This window comes from Silene latifolia, chromosome 10 (genome assembly GCF_048544455.1).
Source record: "Silene latifolia isolate original U9 population chromosome 10, ASM4854445v1, whole genome shotgun sequence".
NCBI classification, from domain to species: domain Eukaryota; kingdom Viridiplantae; phylum Streptophyta; class Magnoliopsida; order Caryophyllales; family Caryophyllaceae; genus Silene; species Silene latifolia.
In genome coordinates, this window is record NC_133535.1 from 154729395 (window position 1) to 154755101 (window position 25707).

General features: G+C 37.5%; 4 protein-coding genes and 1 non-coding gene across 5 annotated transcripts; all 5 read right to left on the minus strand.

Annotated features, from left to right (window-relative positions):
- Window positions 1-235: 235 nt before the first annotated feature.
- On the minus strand, window positions 236-12624 carry LOC141608667 (receptor-like protein EIX2). The gene is made up of 6 exons (XM_074428010.1): window positions 12293-12624; window positions 6491-6556; window positions 5912-5983; window positions 4678-4742; window positions 1618-4313; window positions 236-886 (listed from the first exon to the last, which is right to left on the minus strand). The coding sequence occupies exons 5-6, from the start codon at window positions 4067-4069 to the stop codon at window positions 381-383; spliced, it is 2958 nt and encodes a 985-aa protein (XP_074284111.1). The 5' UTR covers window positions 4070-4313; window positions 4678-4742; window positions 5912-5983; window positions 6491-6556; window positions 12293-12624; the 3' UTR covers window positions 236-380.
- TRNAR-CCG (transfer RNA arginine (anticodon CCG)) lies at window positions 1078-1150 on the minus strand. Its single transcript has one exon. It is a non-coding gene; the product is annotated as a tRNA-Arg (tRNA).
- LOC141606481 (receptor-like protein EIX2) lies at window positions 8387-12236 on the minus strand. The gene has a single exon (XM_074425629.1). The coding sequence runs from the start codon at window positions 11767-11769 to the stop codon at window positions 8650-8652; it is 3120 nt and encodes a 1039-aa protein (XP_074281730.1). The 5' UTR covers window positions 11770-12236; the 3' UTR covers window positions 8387-8649.
- Window positions 12625-14974: 2350 nt separating the features above from the next.
- Window positions 14975-17380, minus strand: LOC141608668 (receptor-like protein EIX2). The gene has a single exon (XM_074428011.1). The coding sequence runs from the start codon at window positions 17378-17380 to the stop codon at window positions 14975-14977; it is 2406 nt and encodes an 801-aa protein (XP_074284112.1).
- Window positions 17381-23340: 5960 nt separating this feature from the next.
- On the minus strand, window positions 23341-25707 carry LOC141608669 (receptor-like protein EIX1). Its single transcript, XM_074428012.1, has one exon. It carries the CDS (start codon window positions 25705-25707, stop codon window positions 23341-23343), a length of 2367 nt encoding a protein of 788 aa, XP_074284113.1.

Consider the following 25707-nt stretch of genomic DNA (forward strand, 5'->3'; position numbering starts at 1 on the left):
AAGCGAACCCAGCTAAAACCCTTAATTTCATAAACCCTAGCCCCTAATTTTCAAGCTGATTTATGTTACTAATTTGAAGATTTGCGCGTGTATTAATTGACTTTAATTTCTTGGACGAATGGATGATGAATATCTGAATCAAAGTTTGTGGTCTTGAATTACGCCACCTAAATTAAGGGATATCATATCCTTGCCTTATTTGATGTAATATAGTTGCTATGCATATTTTATACTGTAAATAGGATATTTGGTTGTAAGTATAAATAGTCTTTTCTCCAATGTAAACAACACAACTTTTGAAAATATATCAAATACATATCATTCATAATAAGACAGTATAAATGACAACACATGAACAATGTGCTTATGGTGCAACCGTCTCATTCTCCTCTCTTCATCTTAGCTTTGAGCACCCTCACCTTCAGAACCACTATCACATACAACCAGTTATAACCATCTTCAAGACGCCGGAAAAACGCATGCCTCCACCTTCTATTTAACACCAAACACCCAACAACACCCCAAAAACCAGTAGCAAATCCCGACATCACTACCAGGTCAAACCCCATTTTCTCAAACTTCTCCTTATTATCGCCTTTGTGTTTATTGCTCCTACCCTTATCTTGCTCATCCTCTTTGCTTTTACACTTCTTGGGCAGAAAATCCCCACAAAGATAAGGATTTCCGGCATAAATTGAGGTTTGGTCAGATAGGGTTTGTAGCTGATTGCCAGTCGGGATTTGACCTGATAAATTGTTGTAGGACAGGTTAAGGTAGCTTAATGTAAATATTTCACTTATGCTATTAGGGATATCTCCCCTGAGTTTATTCTTTGACAAGTCCAATGAGATCAATTTCTTCAAACGTCCAATATTTTCCGGAATCTCTCCAGATAATTATACGACAAGTTAAGACTCAACAAGCCAGAGATCTTTGTCATATCACCAGGAATGCTACCGACCAAGTTATTGCAAGACAGGTCTATATCCACAAATTTGTCAACCTTTTTCTAGGCCTGAAGTATATTAACTTGCCGCAGGAGGCCTCTCATATATTCCCGTTTCAAAGAAGAAAAGATGATCACAGTTGGATGCGAACCCACTACCTTTAGATTCGGAGTCTAACGCGATATCCACTCCGCTATGTGATCACACTGGTTGTTTCTTCTCTTTTTCCCCACAATTGCATTTCATCCACACCCTGACAATCAATGAAGTTTGACTGTTATCATTAGTAATCATCATTCTGAGCTTGAATCCGCAAGGCAAAACCCGTTTTAACCAAGCCCAACTAATTCGTTCATCAAGATTTATTTTATCACACCACTAATGCATTACACTTGGAAACTGGTTAGTACAACAATAGAACAAGTGTAATGTGTACAGCACGAAACGAAAATGTTTGGGAAAATAAGAAACTAGAAGAAGATACAATGAGATCCAAAACATTGACAAATGTTGGATACATCGCAACATTAACGCATGAACCATCTCATCTCCTATTCCATTACAGTTGGTGTACTGTGACAAGAAACGAGAATGTTGGGAAAAGTAAGACAGTAAAGGAAGACACAGTGACCAGAATGCTACAACATTCACACATGAACCCTCTATCTTTTGTTGATCTTAGCTTTGGCCACCCTCACCTTCAGAGCAACAATCACATACAACCAGTTATGACCATCTTCAAGACGCCGGAAAAATGCATGCCTCCACTTCCTATTCAACACCAAACACCCAACAACACCCCAGAAACCAGTAGCAAATCCTGACATCACTACAAGGACCAGCCCCATTTTCTCAAGCTTCTCCTTATTATCACCTTTGTCTTTATTGCTCCTACCCTTATCTTGCTCGTCCACATGGCTTCTACACTTCTTAGGCAGAAAATCACCACAAAGATAAGGATTTTCGGCATATATTGAGGCTTGGTCAGACAGGGTTTGTAGCTGATTTCCAGTCGGGATTTGGCCTGATAAATTGTTGTAGGACAAGTTAAGGTGGCTCAAACTATATAGTTCACTCAAGCTTGTTGGTATATTTCCAATGAGATTATTCTTTGATAAGTCTAGCGAGATCAGTGACTTCAAATCCCCAATATTCTTAGGAATGGTTCCAGCTAATTGATTATACGACAAGTTGAGACTCAACAAGCCGGAGATCTTTGTCATGTCATCAGGAATGCTTCCGACCAAGTTATTGCAAGAGAGGTCTATATCTACCAAATATTTTAGCGTACTCGTATATGCACGCTCCATTCCTTGAATTACCTCACTAACGCCAGATAGGAAGAGATCGTGGGAGTAATATGGAGGTGCATTAGGAGTCACCATGGCTGTAAGGTTACTCAAACATAGAGGAATGGATCCCGTAAAATGATTAAATCCAAGGTCCATGATTTGGAGCCAAGGCAAAGAGCATATGTGACTAGGAATAGTGCCACTAAACTTGTTTCCTCTGAGCCTAAGTATTTGCAGTTCCTTATATTTTTCGACACTAAACCACTTGATCATTTTTCCGGAGAGCTGGTTTCCACCAATGTCTAAAACTCTTAGTTTTGTGACACCGCTCAAGCAAGAAGGGATCTCTCCGCTTAACATGTTATCATTCAAATGCAAATAAAATGTCTTACTTGACTCAGACGTGTATGAATCTCTGATATTAAAGCAGGGAACATGTCCTTCGAGCTTGTTGTATGAGAAACGTACCAAGAAAAGACTGGAAATATTGGACAAACAATTTGGAATTTCACCCGATAAGCTATTATATTGAAAATCTAAAAGCTTCAACGTCTTAAGTTGGCATAAAGAATTGGGAATTGAACCACTAATTTGATTATTTGAAAGTCTTAAGTATTTCAAGTTAGGCATCATCTGTCCCACAGAATTAGGGATTGGACCAGTAATTTGATTATAGGAAAGTGTTAAGTATTGCAAGAGAGGCATAAACTTACCCAGTCCCCAACAATTTGGAATCACCCCTGTTAAACTATTATTTCGCATATCTAACTCAGCCAAATCCATAGATTGGCACAAAGAATTAGGGATTGGACCATCGATTTGATTATTAGCAAGAGCCAGGAACCTCAAATGAGGCATAATATGACCTAAATGTTCTGGAAACGTCCCCCGGATGAAATTATTTTCGAGATATACCGCGTATGCGTTACTATATACTGTAGCTTTATTGCCATTTGACAAAAATAACCTAGAAAAAGAATTATTAAAGAGGCTCAATGTGGAAAAGTGAACGGGAAAAACAGGAGACCCGCTAAGCTTGTTGTTAGAAAGATCGATAGAGTCAAGTTGTCGCATTGTATGAAACCATCTTGGCATGAGCCCTGAGATGTTTGCATTAGACAATTTGAGAGTTGTTAGATTTATTTGAGTTTGAAGCCATGGTGGAATTTCTCCGTTTATTTTGCAGTTTGAGGCAAGGAATGATTGAAGTTGGAATAGAGGCGCCCAATCAGAAGAAAAGTGGAGTGTTACCATGGTATTGTCGATTTCTAAATCTGTCAAGCTTGAGAGATTAGCAAAGTGGGGTTCAGACAAAACTGTACCTGCCAATGAATTGTTGCTAATATTTAAACTTTGAAGCTTAGAAAGTTTTCCTAATGATGTTGGTATTTTGCCACTCAATTGATTGAAAGAAAGATCTAAGGCCTCCAAGTTTGATGGAAACCTAAGAGAGGATGCTATAGAACTCAAATTGTTATAAGAAATATCTAATTCCTTCAAATGTGATAGTTTTCCTAAAGATTCTGGAATCTCGCCTAATAGCTTGTTATTAGAGAGATCCAGAGCCCTTAAAGTTGATAACTTTCCAAATGATTTTGGTATCTCACCTGATAACATGTTCTCAGAAAGTTTAAGGACTTGCAGGTTAGTGAGGTTACCTAATTCATAAGGAACTAACCCACCAAGAGAAGCATATGACATACCGAGATAATTGAGTTGCTTCATCGAACCCATAAATCTCGGAATTGAGCTATAACCAAAGTTATTGAAGCTCAGTTCCAGGCTCTCTAGTTGTTTCAGCTCAAGCAAGTGCACCAAGGACTCCAGCATATCCGCTTTAAGCGAGTTTTCATCGTCATCATCATATGGAATAAAATTCAGCTCGAGAATATGGCCGGTTGTGTTATCACAGACTACCCGACTCCAATTGCAGCATTCCCCACCTTTCCACGAAGATGAAACATCTTTGCCGAAATAGGTGAGGTTGTGCTTGAAGTTAAGCAGAGCCGCTCTTTCCGAAGGCTTACACCTCAAGGCTGAGTTGTTGGGTGAGTTCCCATTGCAACTACACCATCTTGTATTGATAAAGATAAATGTGTAAATTAGTATGTAAGTTATTACTGTGTTCACCATTCTTAACAGTGGTAATTTTAATCTAGTACTCGGTAGTTGGTACTGAGGTACTTTGTATAGTTTTTAACACAAAACAAGTTTGTGAAAGACACCGTATTTCTTACTCAAGCATGGACAACAATATATAGTGTCATCGTAATTTACTAGTTGTTTAGTCTATAACACAAAACAAGTTTGCGGAAGACAGCCTAAAACAAATTGTCAACTGAATAATTATATTTAAGTAAAAAGTTAAGAATAGATTAATAAAGACGTAATTCAGGGGTGTGGATTATTAGCGACGAATGGAGACGACTTTGTCTTACAATTGCAGGACTTGTGAGTAGAATTATGTGATCACTGATGACCCCGGCAACATACTTTTGAGGTTCTGCATAGATGTCAATTCGAGAAAACAAAGGAATTAATATAGATATTCATCTTAATGGATCGGAGTTAAAAATATAGAATTTGTTACGAGTAAGTCTCTTATAAAATGGTTTTATAGTAACAGGTTTTGTTGATATATGTATACCGAGAAAACAGGGAAGTAGGGAAAGAGAGGAGCTCACCAAATCATTGCAATCAAAAATCCGCAAGACGAAAACCAATTTGAAGCATTCCCCCAAGTTTCATAAACCCTAACTAATAATCATTTGTTATCATCATTATGAGAGCTTAAATCCGAAAGATGAAACCCGATTTTAAGCGAACCCAGCTAAAACCCCTAATTTGATAAACCCTAACCCCCTAATTTTGAAGCTGATTTGTGATAGTACAGCTCCAGTTGATAAATGTGTAAATTAGTAGGTAAGTTATTACTGTGTTCCCCATTCTTTAACAGTGGTAATTTTAGTCTAGTACTCGGTACCGCGGTACTTTGTTTAGTTTTTAACACAAAACAAGTCTGTGAAAAGACACAAGAATGGACAACAACATATAGTGTACATTGTAATTTAGTACTTTGTTTAGTTTATAACACAAAACAAGTTTGCGGAAGACAGCCTAAAAATAATATTTAAGTAAAAAGCAGCGATGTTAGTCGCGATTCAAAAAGACGTAATTCAGGGGTGTGGATTATTGTTCCCCCTAAAATTAAACAGACTTGCGAGTGGAAATTTTAGTGAAGATTGTGGAGAAGACTTTGACTTATAATAAGCAGATTTGTGATTGTTGGAAAATATGGGAGGAGTGAATTTCCTAAGTCTCTAAAGGTTCACGAAGGTGGCAAGAAAAAGAAAACTTTTACTCTCTCTCACCATCCTAAAGTTCTAAATTTTCATCCAGTCAAGATCCCATGATTAAATCCCGTCCCCAACGGCCACCGCCCCATAAGTCGTTAGCCACCATCCTAATGTTCTAAATTTGTATTATAGGAGTAGTTTATAAGGCAAAACAAGTTTGCGGAATGATTATACTTTATGTCAAAAGTTACGAATAATCAAATCACCAACAACAGCAACAAGCCACCTAAAACTGTTAGTCGCGATTAAAAAACAAGTATTTCAGGAGAATTGCGAGTGGAAATATTAGCGACGAATGGAGACGACATTGACTTACAATATGCAGACTTGAAAATAGAATTATGTGATGACTGATGAGTGATGACCCGGTAGCATACTTTTGAGGCTCCTGCATAAATGTGAATTCCAGAAAACAAAGTAATTAATAAATATAATCATCCTAATAGATCGGAGTTAAAAATATAGAATTAGTTACGAGTAATTAATAAATATAATCATCCTAATAGATCGGAGTTAAGCAGATTTGTGAGTGTTGGAAAATAAGTGAGGAGTGAATTTTTTAAGTTCATCAGACGATCAGTTGTAACATGTAAGGTTCTAAATTTTCATCCAGTCAAGATCCCATGATCAAATCCCGTCCCCACCGGCCACCGCCACTGGCCCATAAGTCATTAGCCACCATCCTAATGTTCTAAGTTTGTATTATAGTTTATAATGCAAAACAAGTTTGCGGAAGATAGCCTAATGATTATACTTATGTCAAAAGTTAAGAATAAAGTAATTACCAACATTAGCAACAAGCCACCTAAAAATGGTAGTCGCGATTAAAAAACAAGTATTTCAGAAGAATTGCGAGTGGAAATATTAGCGACGCATGGAGACGACTTTGACTTACAATTGCAGGACTTGTGAGTTGAATTATGTGATGACTGATGACCCCGGCAACATACTTTTGAGGTTCCTGCATAAATGTGAATTCCAGAAAACAAAGTAATTAATAAATATAATCATCCTTACGAGTAAGTCTGTGAATTCCAGAAAACAAAGTAATTAATAAATATAATCATCCTTACGAGTAAGTCTCTTATAGAACGGTTTTATAGTAACAGGCTTTGTTGATGTATGTATACTGAGAAAACAGGGGAGTAGGGAAAGAGAGGAGGAGCTCACCAAATTAATAAATTATTGCAATCTTAAATCCGCAAGAGGAAACCCAATTTGAAGCATTCCCCCTAATTTCATAAACCCTAACTAATCAACATTTGTTATCATCATTATGAGCTTAAATCCGCAAGATGAAACTCGATTTTAAGTGAAAGCAACTAAAACCCCCAATTCCATAAACCCTAACCCCTAATTTTGAAGCTGATTTCCGATAGTACGGCTCCAGTTGATATTCGATTGCATTTTGTTACTAATTTGAGGTACGGATTCCATGATTTTGTTACTAATTTGAAAATTTGCGCGGGTATTAATTCACTTTCTTAATTTAGTAAAAAATTGATGAAAATGCAAAATGCAAGTTCTGTGTTGGGATCATCTGAAATACGAGTAAAGAATTATTACTCGGGACATGATAGTCAAAAAGGCGAACCACCAATGCTCGGGCCGGGCTGGGTCAGGCCAAAGTTCCGAGCGTCATTGATCGGCCCAAGCGGGCTTAACTGGGCTTTTCGGGCAAGTTTGGGCTACTTCGGGACATTACGAACTTCTTCAGTTATTTTTTTTTTTGGTGCGTAAGAGGGGCAAAGCCCCGAAAATTAATTGTTAGCTATTACACGGGGAATAGCAACCCCAAAAATGTCTTTCCGAAGAATATGACGCAAATCATATACAAGTATAGCACTCGTATTGTGTAAAGAAACTCAGAAAAAAAAAAAAAAATACTTACAATAAACTCAGGGGCGTCTAAGGTCACGGGCAACCATGGGCGGTATCACCCGGCCTCCAATTTTAGACACCGAATTTCCAAGCTTTATTGATGAGATGCAATACAAACCTCGACTTATAGTGCACTTTATATATCCATATATAGGGCCTCATTTTTTTACGGTGCATGAGTCTCCTTACATTTTAAAATGCCCTGAATAAATTTGTCCTATTTCATGTTCCTTAGTGTCATACAGTCACTGATGTTATGCTAACATCAATGATGCAAACTTACATAGCTTGATGCCCGGAATAAATTTGTCCTATTTCATGTTCCTTAGTCTCATACACTCTAAATTTCGCATTGTTCAGTCTCTCCCATCCGACGCAAACTTACATAGCTTGATGTAGAGCTGGCCAACAGCACGGGCCGACCCGGCCCGGCCCGGACCCGACCCGTCTTAGCCCGTTATTTTATGCAACTTGGCCTGGCCTGGCCCGGCCCGCCTTAGCTCGTTAACCCCCGGCCTGGCCAGGTCCCGAATCCAGCCGGCCGGCCTTGGCCCGCCATTTTAACAAGAAAATAAAATAGGAAAAATAAAATGGTAAGGCCCGCCACCCGCCCGCGCCTTAGCCCGCCTCTCGTCCCGGCCCGGTCAAGCATATCCCGGCCGGCCAGCCCGGCCAAACCCGTCCCTTTTTCCCGGCTCGGCCCCGGTTTGACCAGAGAGCCCGCCCGCCCTCGGGTTCCGGCCGCCCTAGCCCTACCGAGTACAGGTCTAGCTTGATGCCATCGTTTAATTTGTTTTGATTTTCATCTAGTTGAAATCGGTAATTTCTATAATTGGCACAAGAGAACGTTTTCATCAAATAAGTCGGTTAGGAAAATATACCATCCCTTCTATTAAAATACTTTTTAGTCGTAGTACAACATTACTTATAAATTCCACAAATTCTAGAATAAGATTGATTTTTATACAAATGGATCGTCTTAATCTGTGAAACTGTCTCACACAATAATCACATTAAGAGTGCAACAAGCCACCGAAAATGTTTGGTGAAATAAGCAAATATAAAAGAAGATACAATGAGCCAATACAATCACTACAATAACAGGACTCCATAAGTGACAAGAATGCTAATCACTTTGTTGGATACACAAACTGCAGTAACACGAGAGTCGTCTCATTCTCCTCTCTTCATCTTAGCTTTGAGCACCCTCACCTTCAGAACAACTATCACATACAACCAGTTATAACCATCTTCAAGACGCCGGAAAAACTCATGCCTCCACCTACTATTTAACACCAAACACCCAACAACACCCCAAAAACCAGTAGCAAATCCCGACACCACAACAAGGTCGAATCCCATTTTCTTGAGCTTCTTCTCCTTATCGCCATTGCCTTTATCCCTTGTACCCTTTCCTAGTTCGTCGGCTTTGCTTTTGCACTTTCTAGGCAGAAAATCCCCACAAAGATAGGGATTTCCGGCATAAACGGAGGCTTGATCAGAGAGGGTTTGTAGCTGGTTGCCAGTCGGGATTTCACCTGATAAATTGTTGTAGGACAAGTTGAGGTGGCTCAATTTGTATAGTTGACCCATGCTAGTAGGGATAGTTCCCCTAAGTTTATTATTTGACAAGTCTAGTGCGATCAATGACTTCAAACCCCCAATATTCTCAGGAATCGTTCCAGATAACTTATTACACGACAAGTTGAGACTCAACAAGCCGGAGAGCTTTGTTATGTCATCAGGAATGCTACCCACCAAGTTATTACATGAGAGGTCTATATCCACCAAATACGCTACTGAGCTTGTATATGTACGCTCGATTCCTTGATATACCTCACTAACGTCACTCAAATAAGCAATTATTGAATCATTAGGTGAAGTCATAGCTGTAAGGTTACTTAAACAACGAGGAATGTATCCCGTAAACTGGTTATTTCCAAGGTCCAAGAGTTGGAGCTGAGGTAAGGAGCATATCTGCCAAGGAATAGTGCCACTAAACTTGTTACCTTTGAGCCGAAGTATTTTGAGTTCGCTCAAATTTTCGGCTCTAAACCACTTGTTCATTTTGCCTGAGAGCTGGTTTCCACCAACGTCTAAAATTTGCAGATTTGGAAGATCACTCAAGCATGAAGGTATCTCTCCGCTCAACATGTTATCATTCAAATGCAAATAAAATTGAACACCCAACCCAAACTTGAAGGAATCTCTGTTATTAAAGCAGGGAATATGTCCTTTGAGCTTGTTGTATGAGAGACTTACATACAAAAGGGTTGAAATATTGGCCCAGCAATTTGGAATAACCCCTGATAAGCGATTATTTTGAATATCCAAATTACTCAATGACGTAAGTTGACACAAAGACCTTGGGATTGGACCAGTGATTTGATTATTTGCAAGGAGTAGGAGTTCCAAGTTAGGCATTATATGACCTAAATTTTCTGGAAGCGGCCCAGCGATGGAATTATTTGTGAGATCTATTCTGTTAGCTTGAAGATATACTTCTGTTTTTCTGTCATTTAACACAAAATCCCCGGACAAAGAATTATTAGAGAGGTCGATTATGGAAAAGTTAATGGGCAAAATAGGAGACCCGCTAAGATTGTTGTTAGAAAGATCCACATAGTCCATTAGTTGCATTGTATGAAACCATCTTGGCATCTCTCCGGAGATATTTGCATTAGACAAAGTGAGATCTGATAGGTTCTTTTGAGTTAGAAGCCATGGAGGAAATCGTCCGTTAATTTTGCAGTTTACGGCTGAGAATGATTGAAGTTGAAATGGAGGCACCCATTCAGAAGACAGGTTCAGTGTTAAAAAGGTATCGTCTATGTTTAAATCTCTCAAGCTTGAGAGGTTACTAAAGTGGGGTTCAGAGAGAAGCACTCCTTCCAATGGGTTATTGTTAATAGATAAACTTTTCAGCTTGGAAAGTTGTCCTATTGATGTTGGTATTTTGCCACTCAACCAATTACCACCAAGACTTAAGGTCTCCAAGTTTGATGGAAAACTGTAAAAGGATGCTACAGAAGTCAAATTATTTGCGCTAAGATCTAGCTCCTTCAAATTTGATAGCATCCCTAAAGATACTGGAATCTCCCCTGATAACATGTTATTAAAGAGATCAAGTGTCCTTAAAGATGATAGCTTCCCTATAGATACTGGAATCTCACCCGATAACTTGTTCAAAGAAAGACTGATTGATTTAAGACTCCTAAAATCCTCTCCTAGCCATCCAGGAATATAACCAGTAAGAGAGCCGCTCTTAATGGATAAATCCTCTAAATCATAATGGTTGAAGCAATTGTTGGATAAGTTTCGACGTGGTTGCAAAAAGTTGCCTTGAAGATCATTACTGGACAAGTCTAATGATCTCAAAGTACACAAGTTGTGTACAAGACCCCAGAGATTCCTGGAATCATTGCCATGAAAATTAAATTGCGGGAGGTGAATGCTGTCTAAAAGGTTAAGGTGTTCAAGAGATGTTAGATTTTGAAGTATACGAAGTATATCTTCACTGAGGTTGTTTGTACTTAGATCTAAATAGCTGATTGGAGGAAGGTGAGCAGCAGTTGAGGAGTTTTTGTGAACAGCTTTATAAAGAGTCAGTCCACAATTAGACAAATATAACTCCCTGATATAAGGGAGCGGTCCAATTAACGACTCAATCCAATCATGCGAATAACTCATATTCACATGATTCATGTTCAAGTAGCGCAGTTCTCTTAGACCAGAAACCCAGCCTAAATTATCTACGACAATCTCATAATCACTTAACCAATCACTTCGCATATCGAGGACTTGCAGGTTAGTGAGGTTACCGAAATCATAAGGAACTAACCCGCCAAAAGAAGCAAATGAGAGATTGAGATACCTGAGTTGCTTCATCGAACCCATAAACCTCGGAATTGATCTATGACCAAAGTCATTGAAGCTCAGGTCCAAGCTCTCTAGTTGTTTTAGCTCAAGCAAATACACCAAAGACTCGAGCTTCTCCATTTTAATCAAGTTATTAGTGTCGTCTCCACTAAGATTGAGTTTTAGAATACGGCCAGTTGTTTTATCACAACCCACTCGACTCCAATTGCAGCATTCCTCACCTTGCCACGAAGATGAAACATCTTTGTCGAAAAAGGTGAGGTTATGCTTGAAGTTGAGTAAGGCCGCTCTTTCAGAAGGTATACACCTCAAGGTTGAGTTGTTGGGTGAGTTTCCATTGCAGTGACACCATCTTGTATTGAGAAAGATAAATGTACAAAACAGTAGGCAACTGATTACAATATTATTCCCCATTGTTCTGAAGCTATGATGGTAATATTTAGTATTTTATTTGATTTATAATTCAAAACAAGTTTGTGAAAGACAAGCTAAGAAACAATCTATATATAGTGCGTGTATATAAACTAACGTCATTCGCCTCAAATAATTATCGATTCACAAGTCATTATCATTGCTAATCGTCTCCATAACGTCTTTCAATGTGGGTGCCTCTCCTTAACTAACTAACAAACAAACAAACATAGTTTTTGTTGTAGATTTATGGATGGAAATGTTACCTTATCTTGTAGGGTGCCCATGTACTATTCAATTAGCAGAAAAATACGTCTAAGGTTTCAGCATCCACACGATTAGCAATGATAATGACTTGACTTAAATTATGTAAAATGATTGATGCCTTATGTCTAAGGTTTCCTTCGTCGACGTGAATTTGATTAAACAGAATAACATATACAACTTGTAATTACGAGTAAGTCTCTTACGGATTTATAGCAATACGAGTAGGAAAACAAGAGAACAGGGAAAGAAAGGAGCTCACCAAAGTCAACTGAAGCACAGAGAAACCCGATTCGCAAGATGAAACTTGAATTAATCATCATTCTGAACTTGAATTCGCAAGAAGAAACCCGATTTAATTTCATAAACCCTAACTCCTGAATCAATCAATCTAATATTGGAAATTTCAAGCTGATTGCATTTTGTTGATTGCATTTTGTTACTAATTTGGTGTACGGATTTCAATTCAATTCAAATTTGGGAGATGATCATCATCATTTACACTAATCTATTATCAAATCACACTTTCTTATTTCGATAAAATTTGGGGGAAATCTGGGTTTGTTTTTTTAGGAGTGTCATGTGTTTTGTGCACAAAATAGATTATACATCCAGGTTGTCTGTATTAAGCGTAAACCAAGATATAAATTGAACTACGTGTATTTTTTCCAAAAATTTAAATTTCATGTTTTTAATGTGTAAATGAATGAACCCAATATTTTCTAATAAAGCTCATATTTTTTAATATAAAGCTCGGATACTTTGACACAAAGCTCAGGTTCTACACCGTACAACATATACAACTGGTTGTATAGTCCATGAATTGTGTTTTGTGTGGGGATTCTAAGATTCTCTGCACGTGAAAAATAAACCATATTATAATGTCAAAGCTCATCTATTTTTTTCCACATGTCTTCTTTTTCGTAGTTTATTTTCTCAGTACAATTTTTACTCATTATAATATTTTTTGGAGATGTAGCAAATTAACTCCATAACTTATGAGTTATGGCAAATCAATCCTTCAAGAGCAATAGTAATAGTGGTTCTTATTCTTGGGGTCTTCGATAAAAACTCCAAATTATAAAGTTCCTCTATTGCAATTAAAAGTTGTTCTTAAAATAAAGAACCAAGTTATAAAATAAGAACTTAGTTTGTTAAATATTGGAATTTGGTGACCAATAAATATAACTTTGAAAATTGTCAAAAGGCCAATTACATATAATCTATTTTTACTTTAAGAACTTTATATAAATGTGATCTATTGTAAACAAAAGTTCTTAAACATTGAAATTACTAAAATATGACATGGCAAAAGAAGAACTTTATATAAAGTTCTTTTATTGCTATTGCTCTAAGTTTCACTTGTAGCAAATTAGGCCATAACTTTCCAAAAATGTGCAATTAAGTACAAATCAAGCTTTTTACCATTTTTTTTAACTAAAACCTATATTTTCTATTATAAAAACTATTATAAATATATTTCTTAAATAATTAAATATAGTATTTACATATTCAACGAAAAATGCGAACCAATTTTAATATAAACAAAAATTTGGTCATGTCACTTTTCGTTGTAACATCATTAACAATTTTCATATTAGGAACATTTTTCGTCAAAATAAGTTAAAAAAATATTTGAACATGTTTTTTAATAAACAAGAATTTTAGTATTAAAATTTAATCAATAACTTTGATTTTCAAAAATAGTAAAATATTTAATTAATAAATTTAATTCTTAAAAATAAGATATGTGGTTAATTGCACATTAAGAGAAACTTATGGGGTTGATTTGCTACATTTATAACTTAAGGGCCTTGATTACACATAGTATCAAACTTATGGAGGTGATTTGCTATATTTTCCTAATACTTTTTACACCAAACTTTTCATTCAGGGTCGGGTCAATCGGGGTCGTTTGGGTCATGATTTTGCCTTAATTAGGTTGTTTCGTGCCATTTCGGGTCAATCGGGTAATTTTGGGTCACTTAAGTCGGGCCAGTTTCGGGTCGTGTCAACTCGGGTCTATCAGGTCACTTTCAGGTGATACATTTCGCGTCATTTTCGAGTCTCGAGTCAATCTTATCGGGTCGGGTATTTGGATCGGGTCAGCTTTGCCAGGTGAAGGTCTTGCCCATGAGTCCATGACCATGAATGCAAGCAAAATTAGCAAACACTGAAAACAAATTCGAACTAACCAATAAGCAATACTTTGAGATTTTTTTATTCCAAACTTTGAAAGTCAAATCTTATTTTGAATAGCTGCAACCAAAAACAAATAAGTAGTACTCTTTATAATCAACACAACACAAAAGCACATCTATTAGTGAAAGATAATCCATGCTAATTAACTCTATCAATGGTAGCAAAGTCGTTTTGCGCGGCAAGTACACTGATCACCGAAAGGTGAGGCATGACCCCCCCAATCCCAAACAGAGTTGAGTAACAGACTTACACCATATATACTCCAAGAACTCGAAGTCAAGCATCTGCGGAACTTCAGGCTTCCTAAGAGACATCATAGAGAAAGAACTTAGCATTAACACCCCTGACCGGCTGACCCTCATAAGAATTGTTGGCAAAGCTTCTCAATAGTCTGTACAACATCCTTAGTAAGAACCGCACAAGCACACCAATCGTTTTCAAGTCCGAAAATAATAGCATTAGCTGACTGCAGCAAGTCAGCATAAGAAGGATGGTGTGCAACCCAATGCTTAAACAACCGGTTTGTTTACTGCATAATACTAATTATACTTTCGCTTCTATACACATTGAAACATAATTATACAAACAATCGTACACCATGACAAAATCAGAAAGTAAACAAAGATACAAGAAACCAGAACATTGATAAATTCTGCAGAAGTGATCAAACCTGAAAAAATATGTGTTTATTTTACTACAGTGCCAGTCACTTTGTTGAATACATCACTACACATGAACCATCTCATCTCCGGTTGATCTTAGCTTTGGCAACCCTCACCTTCAGAGCAACTATCACATACAACCAGTTATAACCATCTTCGAGATACCGGAAAAATGCATGCCTCCACCTTCTATTCAACGCCAAACAACCAACAACACCCCAAAAACCAGTAGCAAATCCCGACATCACTACCAGGTCCAACCCCATTTTCTCAAGCTTCTCCTTATTATCGCCTTTCTCTTTATTGCTCCTACCCTTATCTTGCTCATCCTCTTTGCTTTTACACTTCTTGGGCAGAAAATCCCCACAAAGATAAGGATTTCCGGCATAAATTGAGGCTTGGTCAGATAGGGTTTGTAGCTGATTGCCAGTCGGGATTTGACCTGATAAATTATTGTAGGACAGGTTAAGGTGGCTCAAAGTAAAAATTTGACTTATGCTTGTCGGGATAATTCCCCTGAGGTTATTCTTTGACAAGTCAAGTGAGACCAATGACTTTAAATCCCCAATGTTCTCGGGAATGGTTCCCGACAACTGATTATATGATAAATTGAGACTCAACAAGCCGAAGATCTTTGTCATGTCATCGGGAATGCTACCCACCAAGTTATTGCACGAGAGGTCTATATCCACCAAATATGGTAGAGTGTATGTATATGCACGCTCTGTTCCTTGATACACCTCACTGATTTCATCTCCAGTGGTCATTTGAGATGCATTAGGTGAAGTCATGGCGGAAAGGTTACTCAAACAAAGAGGAATGGGTCCCGTAAAATGATTATATCCAAGGTCCATGATTTGGAGATGAGGCAAGGAGCATATCTGACTAGGAATAGTGCCACTAAACTTGTTTCCTCTGAGCCTAAGTATTTGTAGTTCATTAAATTTTTCGGCATTAAACCACTTGTGCATTTCGCCTGAGAGCTGATTTCCGCCAATGTCTAAAACTTCCAAATTGGTGAGATCGCTCAAGCACGAAGGGATCTCTCCGCTCAACTTGTTGTCATTTAAATGCAAAAAAAATTTGGTGCCGTTAGCATATTGGACAAATCCATGATTAAAGCCGGATTCACTACTATTAAAGTCGAATTCACTAACATTAAAGCAGGGAATATTTCCTTTGAGCTTGTTGTTGGAGAGACGTACAAGTGAAAGACTTGGCAAATTGGCAAAACAATTAGGAATTTCGCCAGATAAACTATTATTATTAATATCTAGAGCAGTCAACAATGTAAGTTGGCACAAAGAATTGGGGATTTGACCACTAATTTGATTATTGGAAAGTAACAAAGTATTCAAGTAGGGCATTATATTACCTAGACCTTCTAGAAGTGGCCCAGATAATTTATTATCTGAGAGAACTATAAAGTCAGCTGAGTGATATACTACTGTTTTACTGTCATTCGACAAAAACTCCCCTGACAGAGAGTTATTAGAAAGGTCCAATGTGAAAAAGTTAATGGGGAAAATAAGAGACCCGCTAATCTTGTTGTTAGAAAGAATCACAAAGTAAAGTCGTTGCATTGTATGAAACCAGCTGGGCATAGGTCCGGAGATATTTCCATTTGACAAAATGAGTTGTGATAGGTTCTTTTGAGTTTGAAGCCATGAAGGAAGTTGTCCATTGATTTTACAGTCTGCAGCAAATAAATGTTGAAGTTGGAATGGAGGCACCCAATCAGAAGATAGGTTGAGTGTTAGCATGGTATGAGACATGTCTAAGTCTGTCAAGCTTGAGAGGTTAGCAAAGTGGGGTTCAGACAAAACTGTACCTTCCAACAGATTAACGCTAATATCTAAACTTTGCAGCTTGGAAAGTTTTCCTATTGATGTTGGTACTTTGCCACTCAACTGATTATTAGAAAGATCTAAGGACTCCAAGTTAGATGGAAATCTAAGAGAGGATGCTATTGAGCTCAAATTATTTTGGGAAAGATTAAGGATTTGCAGGTTAGTTAGATTACCTATTTCAGAAGGAACTAACCCACCAAGAGAAGCATTTGAGATATTGAGATACCTGAGTTGCTTCATCGAACCCATAAATATCGGAATTGAGCTATAGCTGAAGTTATTGAAGCTGAGATCCAAGTTTTCCAGTTGTCTCAGCTCAAGCAAATACACCAAGGATTCAAGCTTCTCCATTTTAAGTAAGTTATTAGTGAGGTTTCCACTAAGATCGAGCTCTAGAATATGGCCAGTAGTGTTATCACAGACCACCCCTCTCCATTTACAGCATTCCTCACCTTGCCACGAAGATGAAACATCTTTGTCAAAATAGGTGAGGTTGTGCTTGAGGTTGAGCAGGGCCGCTCTTTCAGAACTCAAGGTTGAGTTGGTGGGTGAATTTCCATTACAGCGACACCATCTTACATTCAAAAAGATAAAGGTGTAAATCAGTAGGCAAGTTATTACGACTGTGTTCCCCATTGTTGCTAACGTACAATGGTAATGGAAATTGTAATGTAGAATTTTGTTTAGTTTAAATATTACACCAAACAAATTTAAGTAAGGCAAGACTTATAATAGTCAATACGAAAGCTTAATGAAGAAGCTATCTTCTATCTCTCGAACAATTTGAAAGGCTGTGTGTAACTCGTTAGTCGTATATGACTTGTAGGCAAGTAATAGTATATGAAAACTCGAAAATCATATACGACTAACGAGTTACACACAGCCTACAAGTCATATACGACTAACGAGTTACACACACCCTATTCAGATTATAGTTGAAGGTGACTTGTAGGCAAGGTAAGAAATGTATTCATACTGTGATATTTTCATACATTCATTACACGGATAATTCTTTGCGGAGCAAGGATTATTGGAACTCAGGGATTCCACAGGGGAGAACAAGTAATAGTATATGAAAACTCGAAAAAAGTTCTAAAATTTCAACTAAAAACTTTGAAATTTTCGTCCTCTAGCGTGGGCGAGCAATATATAGTGAAATATTGTTATGAACTCATATCATTATGATTACCCTTTCTTTAGAATCGACCTCATGGTTGAAGTAGGAAAGCTCGTTGTCTATTACCAATTGAGTTAACTCTTCTTCTTTATCATTACCGTTTCTAATCAACCAAAATTGCGACAAGTGGTCACTGGAGACGACTTTGACTTAAAAATATGTGATGAAGACTTTAACTTTAAATATATGATGACTTTAAGTTGTGTGTGCCTGCTGAAAACACGTCTAAGTGTCTTACATACATACATATGAATTTGAGAAAACGAAAGATCTCGTTGAATGTTCATTCTTTCTTAATGGAGTTAAATATTTTCAAAAATAATAATATCAATGCATTACAATTCAACTCGACTCTAAACCGTAACAAATAGACCTGGAAAATGAGTCAATCGGGATTGGGTACAGGTCGGATCAGTATGCCATGATTAGTCACTCAATTTACCAGAATTATAATTTGAGTGAGGAATTGTTCGGTAATTAAAAATTCAATGTGAAACATAATAATATTTATACATGCACTACTTTAATTACACAACAATTATAGTGTAAGACGGTCTCAGATCCTTTATGTAAAAAGAAGGCAAACCAATTAGCAATTATTATTAAAATAAAAAGGTAAAAATCATACCAAGTGATTGGCGATAGAAAGGAGGAGACAGGTAGCGGGTGCAACAACGAACAATGGTGATTGATTATCTTGATTATAATGATGTCCTCTTGTTTTCAGGAGCAGCCATTGTTAAGTAGACCTGGCAAAACCAACCCGACCCGATTGACCCGACCCGAAAAGGTTGACCCGAGACCCGAAATCGACCCGAACTGCCGCACCCGAATGACACCCGAAGCCCGAATTGATCCGACCCGACTCGAAAATGACCCGAGCTTTCATGGACCCGTAACAGACCCGACCCGAAATGTCCGACCCGAAACCACTCAACCCAAAAATGACCCGATAAAATATAACTCTAATTGACCCCAAAAGACTTGAAATGCCTTTTTCTCTCTTAATCATTTACCCGAAAATGACCCGACCCAAAATAACCCGACCCGTTTGCCCGAAACAGACCCGACCAACAAACCCGAAATCCGAAATGACCCAGCCCGACCCGAGCTAACCCGAAAGTTTTCCCGAAAGTTTGAGAAACCCGAAATAGCCCGACCCGAAATGGCCCGATCCGAACCCGACCCGTTAACCCGATTTGCAAGGTCTATTGTTAAGTAGATGAAGTTCGGAGTAATTGTTATGGAGATTAAGCAATTAGATAGATTTCCGAATTTATATTTTCTTGATTTTCAAGAGACCCGAGAACTAGTTTATTTGTCCTGACCCGAACCCAATTCAAACTGACGCTGTGACGCATGTCCCCGATATTTGCTTAACCCGGTTGTGACCCCGATAACAAAATTAGTTTAATAATAATGTAAGGCTGTTGATTTTCACAGTACACATTTTACTCATTACAGTACACTATTGACAATTATATTCTTCTCATTTCCCCTGCCACTTTCTCTTTCATTTCTCTAGTGTATTCTCCTCCCATGTACTCGGGTGAGCAAAACCGGATATTCGATACGGTTTTGGAAACCGTATCGGATATCCGGTTTTTTAAATCTCCTTTTTTAGTATCCTTATCCGATACGGTTTTTTTGTATATCCGGAAATCTTATATCCGGTTTTTCCGTATATCCGGAAACCGTTATCCGGTATCCTGTTTTCAACCTCACTTATGTAATTTAATATTTTTTTTTTCTTTTCTAAGTGTGGTTGTTGGTTTTTTTCGTAACTTAAAAGTGTTTTATATACAAAGTTATAAGGGTAAATAACTTATAAAGTTTAATACTAATAAGGTTTGAACACCAACATATTGTATATTTTGTAATTTTTGTATATATTTTAATATTTTATTCTAGAAAAAAGGCAAACGTATCGGATACCGTATATCCGGTTTCATATTTTGCCGATCCTTATCCGATACGGTTTTTAAAGAACCGTATCGGATATCCGGAAATTCGTATCGGATATCCGGAAATCCGTATAATTAAATCCGTATAGCGTATCAGATACGTATAATAAAACCGTATCGTATAATTTTGTTCAGCCCTACCACGTACTGCATCCAAAAAAAAAAATCAAAACCAACACAAACAAACGTATGACACTATACTACTAGTCTACTATTACGCATTAACCACGACACCACCACCGGCGCGGGCCACCCACCCAAAATCGTCGGCCACCCTCATCCTCACTGAGGCTACCCTCTCCTGCCTCCCATGAACAACCCAGCGCTACCCACCCACATCCTCACCGCGGCTACCCAACCCTGCCCCCGTCGAACGGCCGTCAGCGACCCCTCTGCCGTCCTTCTCGCCGACGGCAAACAACCATTTCACCGGCAACATTTCTGTAAACTAACACCCAACCATCCTCACCAATTAACTCTTAGTTATATTAAACATAACCCTAATTAACAAAAATTCAAAATTATAGTAAGAAATAATCAATTTTATCAATATAATAAGTTTTAATCGACGGGGAGATTATCAGATTTGTTTCGTGGATGATTACATCAAGACGGCTACACTGTTTCCCTCCATCAAGAAGGATGCAAAGACATCGATTATTCATAGATTCAAGAAATTTATGATTTTGGAGCGGCAGCGCCATTACCAGTATTTAGATAGTTATTTTGAATGTATTTTTTACGTTAGCAATCTTGATTTTCCTTTGTCTATTTGTTATCTTCATTGTAACCTACGCCTAGTTGATTATTAATGAGATGACAATTTCAAAAAAAAAAAAATAATGGATTGAATACATGCCTTATACTTGAATTATGATTCATAATTGAACAAATGTGGTTATTTTGGAGGGGTTGAAGAGTTAACAATAGAGAGAAGAGAGAGATTTAGGTTTGATGTTTTTTAGATAGGGGTAGACAAATGGAAAGTTCGGTATAAAATGTACTGAAATGAGTAAAAAATGTACTGTAAAAATAAATTAAGACCGAATTAGGATTCATATTAATTTTTATATAAGATTAAAACTAAAATAAATAAGCACATCTCAAAAATAATTTTAACATGGAATAAAAAAAAAATTAGATGCGAAGTTTAAGATAAATTGTAGTCCTTACTATTCACTCTTTTATTCCCTTACTTTTTCTGCATAATAAATAAGGAAATTAGTTTGGACTACACAAAAGACACAACCCACATGTAATTGATTTTGGATTAACATGAATATGGAAAGAGGGAATAATTGAGTAAATCGAATGCAATATGTTTATAAACTGACAAGGTAGTGACTTAAACTAAACCGGAGTCCGATTTATCACCTAATTAAGACCCGACAAAGGGATCTCTCCACTCAACATGTCGTCATTCAAATGCAAAAAATATTTCGTGCTGTTAGCATATTGGTGGAATTCACCATTATTAAACTCGAATTCACTAATATTAAAGAGGGAATATTGCCTTTGAGGTTGTTGTATGAGAGATGTACAAGTGAAAGACTTGGCAACTTGGTCCAATTTGGAATTTCGCCCGATAAACTATTATTATTAATATCCAGAGCAGTCAACGACGCAAGTTGGCACAAAATTCTAGCTTAAGACTAAAAGTGTTTTTCATTATTGAGTAGAATACAATTTATACATAGGATCAATTAATCTTTACACCCTTATAAAATCAACTTTTCTAAACTTACACCCTTATAAAAAAAAATTAATATTTTACACCCTTATAAAACACTTCTATCAAAACTTGCCCCCTTAGTCTAATTTCGGTGTAAAACATGTTGAATTTACGATATTACCCTCCTTTATTAACCCATATTCATACTCTTATTCTCTATCGTCTTTTGCCGACTTCCTTATCTTTCGCTACACCCACCCTCAACCATTCATTTTTCCTCTAATTATTATTATTATTAAAGAAAAAGCTTTATCTAATAAGTGGGTTTTCATATTCTTTGCACTTTTTCTAATTAGTTACAGTGGGTTTTTTACTTTCTCGTGCTCTTGGAGTAACAAGTTAACAACACTAACCATGTTAATGATTATGGTGATTTTTTTATGTTAATTGGTAACTGCCAATTGTATTAAAGTATAGAAAACACGTTTTGCAATTAGCAACTCTGATTTTATTGAGTGTGTGAAGTGCAAGTGTACAACTTACAATTGTTGTTTTTGATATTTGATTGCAATTTTTAATGGTTGTTATTATAGAAATGGATCAAAGGCCATTTGTTGCAAGGATAGTGATAGGGCGCCACCGGGTGACGCCCAAATTAGGTGCCACCCTCTCACAACAATTCTTTATTGAAGGGGTCCCCACTCACCCCATGTGAGAGGGTGGCGCCCAAATTGAGTGTCACCCGGTGGCGCCCTTTCATTTTCCTTTGTTGCAAATATACGTATGTATTATGGATCATTTGTATATAAAGGAGGGAAAACTGAGTACGAGGGGGAGCTTTACATATGGGTGGGATAGAAGAACACAAGGGCGGGAGTATTTTCGTCACAAAATATATATTTTGGAGGGAAATTTAAAAATTTGACGGAATATTGCATTTTTTTTTTCACCGGAATCATACTAGGGGGCAAGTTTTGATCAGAAGTGTTTTATAAGGGTGTAAAAATAATGTAAAATATTAAAAAAAATTTATAAGGGTGTAAGTTTAGAAAAGTTGATTTTATAAGGGTGTAAAGATTAATTAATCCTTTATATAATCGGTTTTGATCTAAGAGTCGCATTTTTTTACGACTGATCGAAAAAAATAGATTATCATGCATCACAATAAACAACTCTTGAATACTTGACACTCGGAAATGCATCCGACCTTTCCCCTTCAAAAGGGAAAAGATGATCACAGTGGGATTTGAACCCGCGACCTTTACATTCGGAGTCTAACGCAATATGCCAAATTGCCAATATCCACTCCGCTATGTGATCACACTGCTTGTTTCTGGCCTTGTTAGTTGCTCCCCATAATTGATATTCATCCGCATCCAGACAATATCCAAAACACACAGAACAAAAGAAATGAACGCGACATGTATCTCCATTACATTCGCAATTCCAAACATCAGATCAAACACATACATGATTAAAAGGTAATCAATCACAATCAAGTTATGTCAATTCCAGTTTATCTACAATAAAAAAAACATTCAGCTTCGGCGATAATTGTTTTGATTGAAACAAGGTTTACTTAAACCACAACATCAATCAAAGTATAATAAGATGCTATAGTAGACTGACTGGATGTATCCTTAAACCACAATATCAACCACAACAACAACCACCGGAAACTAAAATGTTTGTGAAAAATTAAGAAACGATACAACATGACAGATGCCCTTATTGTGCAAGCCAATTACTTGGATACATCACTACATTAACAAATGAAACCATCTCATCTCCTGATGATTCTCCTAGCCTTGGTCACCCTCACAGCAACTATCACATACAACCAGTTATAACCATCTTCGACACGCCCGAAAACTGCATGCCTCCACCTTCTATTCACCACCAAACCCCCAACAACACCCCAGAAACCAGTAGCAAATCCCGACATCACTACCAGGCCGAACCCCATTTTCTCGAGCTTTTCCTTTTTATTGCCTTTGCCTTCTTTATTGTTGCTACCCTTATCTTTCTTGTCCACTTTGCCCTTACATTTCTTAGGCAAAAAATCAGCACAAAGATAAGGATTTCCAGCATATATTGAGGCTTGGTCAGACAGAGTTTGTAACTGATTGCCAGTTGGGATTGAGCCTGATAAATTATTATAGGACAGGTTAAGGTGGCTTAACATATAAAGTTCACCTATGCTTGTTGGGATACTTCCCCTTAGTTTGTTGTTTGACAAGTCAAGTGATTCCAATGACTTCAAACCCCCAATATTCACGGGAATGGTTCCGGACAACTGATTATACGACAAGTTGAGATTCAACAAACCGGAGATCTTTGTCATGTCATCGGGAATGCTACCCACCAAATTATTGAAGGAGAGGTCTATATCCACCAAATATGGTAGTGTGCTCGTATATGAATACTCTATTCCTTGAATTACCTCACTAACATAATCTGTAATGCTAAATTGTGAAGCATTAGGTGAAGTCATGGCTGTAAGGTTACTTAAACAATTAGGAATGTATCCCGTAAGATAGTTATGTGCGAGGTCCATGATTTGGAGATGAGGCAAGGAGCATATCAGCCTAGGAATAGGGCCATTAAAGTTGTTTCCTCTAATCCTTAATATTTGCAGTTTCCTAAATTTTTCGGCACTAAACCACTTGAGCATGTTGCCTGAGAGGTGATTTCCACCAATGTCTAGAACTTTCAAATTTGTGAGATCGCTCAAGCACGATGGAATCTCTCCAATCAGCATATTGTCATTCAAATGCAAGTAAAATTCCACTCTGAGATCAAACTGGTAGGAATCACTATTATTAAAGCAGGGAAAATTTCCTTTGAGCTTGTTGGACGAGAGACGTACAAGTGAAAGACTCGACAAATTGGCTAGACAATTTGGAATTTCACCCGATAAACTATTATTATTAATATCTAGACCATTCAACAACTTAAGTTGGCACAAAGACTTGGGGATTTGACCACTAATTTGATTATTGTCCAGGTATAGGCCTTCTAAGTTAGGCATTATATGGCCTAAACCTTCTAGAAGTGGCCCAGAGATGAAATTATCTGAGAGATCTATATGGTTAGCAGAACGATATATTTGTGTTTTACTGCCATTTGACAAAAAATTCCCTGATAGAGAGTTATTATATAGGTAAATATAGCCAAAGTTAATGGGAAAAATAGGAGAGCCACTAAGCTTGTTGTTAGCAAGTCTCACATAGTAAAGTTGTTGCATTGAATGAAGCCAGCTGGGCACAAGCCCAGAGATATTTGCATCAGACAAATAGATTAATGATAGGTTCTTTTGAGTTTGAAGCCATGGAGGAATTTGTCCGTTGATTTTGCAGTTACCGGCGTAGAATGAGTGAAGTTGGAATGGAGGCACCCAATCAGAAGACGGGTTGAGTGTTAGCATCGTATATCCCATGTCAAAATACTTCAAGCTTGAGAGGTTAGCAAAGTGGGGTTCCGACAAAATACCTTCCAATGGATTGACGCTGATATCTAAACTTTGCAGCTTGGAAAGTTTTCCTATTGATGTTGGCACTTTGCCACTCAACTGATTATTAGAAAGATCTAAGGACTCCAAATTTGACGGAAATCTAAGAGTGGATGCTATGCTCAAATTGTTCCCATAAAGATTAAGGACTTGAAGGTTAGTGAGATTACCTAATTCATAAGGAACTAACCCACCAAGACAAGCATTTGAGAGGTAGAGATACCTGAGTTGCTTCATCGAACCCATCAATATCGGAATTGAGTTGTAATTGAAATAATTGTCGCTTAGGTCCAAGCTCTCCAGTTGTCTCAACTGAAGCAAATACACCAATGATTCAAGCTTCTCCATTTTAAGTAAGTGATCAGTCCAGTCTCCGTAAAGATCGAGCTCTAGAATATGACCGGTTGTGTTATCACAACCCACCCTTCTCCAATTGCAGCATTCCTCACCTTCCCACGAAGATGAAACATCTTTGTTGAAATAGGTGAGGTCGTGCTTGAAGCTGAGCAGAGCCGCTCTTTCGAAAGGTTTACACCTCAAAGTTGAGTTACTCGGTGGGTTCCACTTGCAGCTACACAATCGTGACCTGAAAAAGATAACTATGGATATAAGTAGACAAGTTATTACTGTGTTCCCCAT

Excerpts from the sequence above, each read along its gene's own strand:
- LOC141606481 (XM_074425629.1), bottom strand. The coding sequence starts at position 11,769 with ATGGGGAATAATATTGTAATCAGTTGCCTACTGTTTTGTACATTTATC.
- LOC141608669 (XM_074428012.1), bottom strand. The coding sequence starts at position 25,707 with ATGGGGAACACAGTAATAACTTGTCTACTTATATCCATAGTTATCTTT.
- LOC141608667 (XM_074428010.1), bottom strand. The coding sequence starts at position 4,069 with ATGCTGGAGTCCTTGGTGCACTTGCTTGAGCTGAAACAACTAGAGAGC. Across the intron at positions 887-1,617 it reads GGCCAAAGCTAAGATCAACA|AGATTCCGGAAAATATTGGA; the intron begins AAAGATAGAGGG and ends AATTATCTGGAG.
- LOC141608668 (XM_074428011.1), bottom strand. The coding sequence starts at position 17,380 with ATGGGGAACACAGTCGTAATAACTTGCCTACTGATTTACACCTTTATC.